Here is a 7179-nt window from a genome sequence, read left to right as displayed (position 1 = left end):
CCAATGGGATGGTGACCCAGGACTGCCACATATTTGCTATTGTAATGCTCTCTTTGCTCACTTATGACATGTATTAGTGAGGCAGGCCTGGTTCTGCCTGTGTGAATGAGTGTTATGAAAGGCTTTCCTAGCCCCGACCTTCACTGTTCATGGAAATAGTCTCCAGTCGCCTTAATTTTTAATCTATACGAGCCAACAATATCCATGCACTGCCGCCTGAAAGACCGGCCGCAACACGAATAATTTCCTTCCTCAACAGTGTCTTTCTTACTCAGTGTCCATTGGCAGGTGTTGTTAGTTTAAACTGTAATATCTTATCACTTGATCTCCCTTTTGACCCATTTTAATGCTGTTTCAGGTTACAAAATAAAGGGGGCATGGGAGGGTAAATATTCATGAATTAAACCTTCAGTGAATCTCCTCGGACCACAGACCAGAGATGCGAATCGCCTTGCTATCATTGAAAGTTCATTGGAAAGCGGATTATTGCAAATGCGGTGAGGTTAAATTTGAACACCATTTTAACCTAACTGCATTTGCAATAATACCATCCGGCTGTGACTTGATTGACAGGCTAACTTCCACCCCTACACTTTTATGTATCTTCAAGTTGACATCAAATTATGTACCTACCCCACCACCACCCCTCAATCGTGAGCATTTGTCTATGAGCTCTTTGCTCCCATAACAAGGAATCAAGGATAGAAGTCGGGTGTCCTGGGAGAAATGGTTGATATTAGAGCAGAGTAAAGAAGGATGGAGGCTGGAGGCCTATCTGACCTCTGCCTTGTGGTAATAAGAAGCCCAAGGAGGTCAGACATGGCTGCCACCTGCCATGCCATTTATTGCACTTTCTTCCTGGCTCCCTCAGGGTGGCTTTGAACTGCCAGTTCTTCTGTCTGTAGCCCAACACTTAACCATTTGTGCCTCCCGGTGATTCCTTCTGCACCACAGAGTTGAGAAAATTGATGTGGAGGTCCCAGGTGAACTCACCAGATTTCCACTGTTCTTTTTGGATTTAATAGCATTTCTTGAATAATGCTTCTCAAATTGTTGTGCACTTTGGACATCTTCCAAAGTATTTAAGTGCTTGTTTTGGCTGTGGTGTCCAGTTTCCTTGTTGCCTTTGGAGAAGAGACCTTGGCAACTCTTCACACAGCCATTCCCAAAGTATCCTTCTTAATTAATTCCGTTTTCATTAACTGAGGCTCACTTTGGCAAGCGCAGAGACTGGCCAGCACAAGCAAAGGTGTCCGTTCAAGGATGGCTAGAGAAGAGTGAGAAGGTTCTAGAACATATGAACAGTACTGGAGAGAAGCCGAAGGGTTTTGAATTGGAATGAACACGCGTGTTGTCCTCTCTCTCTGTGCAAGCAGAATGAGGGGCTGCTGCATGGCTTCAAATCGGGAAAGGAGTGTGTCAGAGTTGCATCGTCTTGCTGTACTGATTCAATCTGTATGCGGACCAAATCATCAGAGAAGCTGGATTATAAGAAGGAGGATGCAGCATCAGGATTGGAGGATGCAGCATCAGGATTGGAGGATGCAGCATCAGGATTGGAGGATGCAGCATCAGGATTGGAGGAGGGCTCATGAACAGCCTGAGATTGGCAGATGACACCATTGTACTTGCTGAAAGTGAGAAGGACTGGCGGCACTCTCTGGTGCGCCATCAACAACAGTGCGGGTTACCACTCGTGTGAAGAAGACCCCAGTCCTCACAACTGGTATCATCATGATACATGGAGAAAAGGTTGAAGTTGTCAAGAACTTTGTCTTTCTTGGATCCACAATCAATACTCAGGGAAGCAGCAGTCAAGAGATCAAAAGATCTTTGGGTAAATCAGCTGCATAAGACCTCTTTAGAATATTGAGGAGCAAGGATGTTACTTTGAGGACTAATAGCCACTAATACCACATCATGGTATTCTCCCTTGCTTCATATGCATGTGAAAGTTGGGCATTGAATAAGGAAGACGACATTTGGATTGTGGTGCTGGAGAAGATTCTTAAAAGTACCATAGATGGCTCAAAGGATAAACCCATCTGTCTGGAAGAGGTGCTGCCCAAGTGCTCCTTAGAGACAAGGACAGTGAGACATTGTCCTAAATACTTTGAACATGTCAGGAGAGACCTGTCTCTGGAGAAGGACTTCATGCTTGGTAAGGTAGCAGGGCAGCAAAAAAGAGGAAGGTACTCAACGAGAGGGGTTGACACTGTGGCTGTAACAATGGGCTCAAACACAGGGACATTTGTAAGGGTGGCACAGGACCTGGCGATGTGCCGTCCGATTGTGCAATAGCTTGCTAGGGGTTGGAACTGACTGGATGCACCGAATAACAACAGCACCATCACTGACTGGATCAACTACGTCACTTCCTGCCCCTCAGTGTCAATTTTCAAATCTGCAAAATTATGAATTTACCACATTTCCATGCAAATAGTACATGCATTATGTTTGGGTTTGTTTGTTTGTTTGTTTTCAAATTGCAGGACCTCTTCTTGCCTTAGTTTCGTACGCACGCTACATGCGTGTGCACATCAACGATGTGTGTACATTATATGTGAAACATCCAATAGATGATAGGGAGTGTGGCATATTCCAACTCGCCTGGGATGAATCACCCATGGTGCCGGGGTAATGCTCATGAAATGACCAAGAGGGAGGGGACAAAGTTCAGCAGCTAAAGAGACTCAATCAGGTTTGACCATTCTCCATGAGAGGTTGCTGCCAGATGTGAATGGAAATAAGGATTTTTGTTGTGTTTGAAATTCCCAAACACACTGAATGTTTAACTACTCTGGTTAAAAACTAACCTTGACTTCAGCCTTAGGATGCCAGAAAATTAAATATTGAGAGAAATCAATTTAGTAAACTCTCTATGCCAGTGTTTCAAAAACCAAGCTGATAAGACAGGACTAACACAAGTAAGGTGACCATCCAAAGACCCTCCATGCCCCGGGACACAGGAAGGACTCTCTCCATGGCCATTGCTGGTACGTATTCTCATGACTGTCTATCAGAATGAAAAATCCATTAGGTTAGTTAGAACACTTTTTAAAGCTTCTTTCTTTTTCCTGTACATAATTCCCTCCACCACCACCCCTTTTTTTTTAAAGAGCCCTGGTGGCATGGTGGTTATGCATTGGCCTGCTCACCACAAGGTCAGCAGTTTGAACCCACCAGCCACTCTGGGAGAGAGCTGAGCCTTTCGATTGCTGTAGAGAGTTGGTATCAGAAACCCAGAGGGGCAGTTCCACCCTGTCCTATAGGGTCGCTAGGACTCAGAATCGACTCGATGGTAGTGAGTTGGAGTGAGATATTTTTATTTTTATTGGAACAATCCTGAAAGGCAGTGTTCCACCATCCTGGGTGTGAAGAACGACATTTTTAATCCTGTCAATTAGATAATGCAAATAGAAGGGAATGGTAAACGTGGCAGCCAACTTGGGGCCAAGACCCTTGCTTTCCAAATGGAATGAATTCCAAATAATCCCAATCAACCAGGGTCATTAGGGTCTAAATAAAGGAAAAGACAGGCAATAACAAAATGCACTGCCTTTGATTTTTAACTGAGCATTGAAGATAGAAACTGTAATACTCATCATCTAAGTTAACTAGATGCATAAGCCAGTGCTCTACGTATTAAAATATCTTAGTCTCTTTACCTTTTCTTGGACTCTCCGCTTTGGCCGCTCTCTGTCTTGATTTCATCTCCTTTTGCCGCTCATTGCCGTGTGTTCACTGTTTCCTTTGTTCTGTTTCCTGTGTCTTGGCAATCTCTCTATCCTAGTCCCTTCTTGGTGTCCTTACTCATTATATTTCCAATTACCCGTACCTTTCTTAGTAGCCAACTGATGGGAATCTATAATTCCATTCTTGATCAGAGACTGGCCAGCTTCGGCTCCTGAGCTGTTGTGGCTTTCAGTACTTACATGTGTCTCTGAAGTGAAATTGAAATAATGTTATTCTTTTATGATGTTATTCTTTTATGATGGCTATATGTATTTATGGTCATCTTAATCTGTTGTGTTGTTTTTAATATATGACTCTCAAATTATTATTAAATTGTTAGGAGGGACAGGATTGGCTCTTCTCTTTCAAAAGTTTGCCCACCCCTGTTCTTCTTGAGAGCTGTTTGATGCCACCACGTCCACGATGGCTCACGGCCACGCTGCATGCAACAGAACGAAACATTACCCGATCTTTTGTCATCCTTGCCATGCTTCTATGTAAGCCCCTTGTTGCAGCCATTGCGTCAGTCCCATGGCTGCGGTCACTGGACGGCCGTCTGCTTTGTCACTGAACCTTCTGCTGTCCCAGCTTGACAGCCTTCTGCAGGCCGTGGTTGCTGCTGAGAGCATGTCCAGAGACTATAAGATTGAGTCTTGACATCCTTGCTTCGAAGGAGCATTCTGATTGTACTTCCTCCAAGACAGTTTGGTTTGTTTTTCTAGAAGCACGGTTCCATATTCTTCTCCAACAGTACAATGGAATGCATCCATGCACCCCCAGTCTTCCTCATCCATTGCCCGGCTTCCACGTGCAGAGAAAGCAATGGAAAAGACCATGGTCTGGGTCAGGCATAACTTAGTCCTCAGAGTGACATCGTTGCTTTTTAACAGTTTACAGAGATCCTGTGCAGCAGATTTGCCCAATGGACTATGCTGTTTATATTGGCTTTTACCCCTGTTTCCATGCGGGTAGATGCAAATCAAATGAAATCCTTTACAACTTTAATCTATTCACCATTAACTGTTGATGGTTGAAATTCCTAACCCATATTTAAAAACCAAAGCAATTGTTTGCTTTTCCTCACCCCCACTCCCACTGCCAACCCCCCCACCCCCCCCACACACTGTCTTCCATGTCTTTCTGTCTTCCCCTAATTCTGCTTTATTTTGTAGGGGGCTTTCATGAGTTGACATAATATCCTAACTGGATGAGAATAAGAGTATGGATTAAAAACAAACAATTCTTCAAAATAGGCTCAAAAGAAGACTAGGAAAAAAACAAGCTGTCAACATAAAGAGTTAAACATGTATATCCAGATTCCCTCGTCATCAGTCATATAGGACAGCATGGTCACATGTGCATTTATATGTTCTGTGGGGCTCAGGCACACCTCTTCTTTGGGCATTCCGAACTTTAGTCAAAAGGAAAACCACTTCGCTGCTCTTCTCTTTGGTGGACAGGGAAGGAGACACACGAAATCCTGAGGAATGTTCTGATCATAAAGGAAAGCTTGACCGCTATCGTTCAGTGGTTGCCGCGACAGGATCTTGTGAGACGAAGACAGCCATGAACTCAGCAGATGAAGTACATATTCCCCCTGTGGCCAGCGGAGAGCCTTGTATTAATTAAATTCGCTATGTGGCTTTGCTGGTGTGTTTCCATCTCTTGTGGGCATGTGTGTGGGTAGGTGCTGAGGTGGAAAAAACACCCGACCAGCTGCTGTGGAATCGATTCTGACTCACGGCGACCCCACGTAAATCAGAATGACACTGTGTCCCATGGAGTTTTCCATGGCCGACTTTTAAAATCAGATCACCGGGCCTTTCTTTCTGGAGCTGGCTCTGGGTGAACTCGAATCGTTAGGCCTTTTAGTTAGGGAAATGGATATATTAAATCATCTGCCCCAGTGTTGCAAACACCAGGCTGAAAAGGCAGGAATAGTGCAGGAACGAAGACAATCATCAACAGAACTTCAAGGGCTGCTCCGTAGTGGTTCTGGGATCAAACCCTCCCGTGGGAGACCCAGGTTCCACTAACTCCCAGCCAGGCTACCACCTGTGCAGCCACCACCCATCTCTCCCTGGAAGCTGTGTGCTGCTCTGACGCTGAACAAGTCTGAGCAGAGCTTGTAGACTAAGACAGACTACGAAGAAACGCATGACCATCGACTTCTACAAACCAACCAATGAAAACCCTCCGGGTCACCATCATCTCATCCACAGCAAATCATACACCAGGAGCAGGCAGTGCTTTGCTCCACTGCGCATGGGGGCTCCGTGAGTTCAGGGGCTGACCCTAACCACATGTACTGGGGGCAGTCTGGAGGGGGCAGTCAGGGACTGTGAGATTGTTGACCAAGCCACCCAAGAATCTGGAAATGTGGGTTTCAGCCCTCCTTCAATCCTGAGAAACAAAAAATCCTGGTGGAGGTACGACCCTTCACATAGTTCCTCCTTCCTGACAGTGTTGAGCACAAGGCTAAGCCCCGGCCTATTCACAGAGGAGACTGGTAAATGTGAGGCTTCAGAATGAGCTGGAAAACCCCAGGAGAGGCTCATCGTCCTTTGAAGACTCTTTGAGTCACGCCCTTGTGTTTCCTGTGCTAGAGAGTCAACACTCTTGGAAGTAACATTCTCCCCTGGTTTTAAAATCAAGATAACATATTCCCTGGGAGGTCGCAAAAAAGAATGCAATTAGAAATACATGATTTTTAAAGAAATATAAAATGATCCCCTAGGGGTATGGGAAGAGACATGGGGGGAGGTGGGAGAAGGGGTCCGATAGCAAAGATGCCTGTATAACTCCACTGGAGGGGAATTGTAGGGGGACTGATCGAGTGGATGCTGTAAGAAGTGACCCAAATAAATGATTATTATTATCATTTATAATATAAGAATAAGAGTTCCTGGGGGGTAGGGTGGGGGAGGAAGGGGTTAAAGGAGAGCTGATATCAAAGAATTCAAGAAGAAAGAAATGTTTTGAAAATGATGGTGGCTGTAATTGTACAATGCTTGATCTAACTGAATTATGGATTGTTATAATATCTGTAAGGGCTCCCAACAAAGTGATTTTTTTTAAAAAGAAAGAAACATAAAATATTGTCTAGCCCTCCTAGCAGGGAATTTAAGCATATTATTTTCTTTAAGCCTTCAAGCAATGACATCAGTTGGTAGGTGCTCACCACACAATGTTACAGATGAGGCGGGCACCCGAGTTCAGGGTGGATGTGGCCAAGGTGGTAACCAAGCTGAGATCTCAGGCCACCTGCTCTGACTTTCCAACCAGCCTGACATGACATGCCTTTGGCTTTGGAGGAGTGTCACCGGACTCAGAAACTTAGATCAGTTTACACACACACACACACACACACACACACACACACACACACACACACACACACACACACACACACGCACATACACACATGCACACACACACACGCAC

General features: G+C 44.9%; 1 protein-coding gene across 1 annotated transcript in view; it reads left to right on the top strand.

Moving 5' to 3' along the window:
- Positions 1 to 2889: 2889 nt before the first annotated feature.
- Positions 2890 to 7179, top strand: part of LOC101644546 (protein HP-25 homolog 1-like) — an 8326-nt gene continuing 4036 nt past the window's right edge. Inside the window, exon 1 of the mRNA XM_045291970.1 lies at positions 2890 to 2996. Coding sequence (XP_045147905.1) covers positions 2954 to 2996 — 43 coding nt within the window. The 5' untranslated portion in view covers positions 2890 to 2953. The remainder of the gene's footprint in view (positions 2997 to 7179) is intronic.

This window comes from Echinops telfairi, unplaced genomic scaffold, assembly GCF_000313985.2.
Source record: "Echinops telfairi isolate 266 unplaced genomic scaffold, ASM31398v2 ScPeMD7_2;HRSCAF=8, whole genome shotgun sequence".
Taxonomy (NCBI): domain Eukaryota; kingdom Metazoa; phylum Chordata; class Mammalia; order Afrosoricida; family Tenrecidae; genus Echinops; species Echinops telfairi.
The sequence above is the reverse complement of the archived record's forward strand: the minus strand, read 5'-3'. Positions and strand labels throughout refer to the sequence as shown.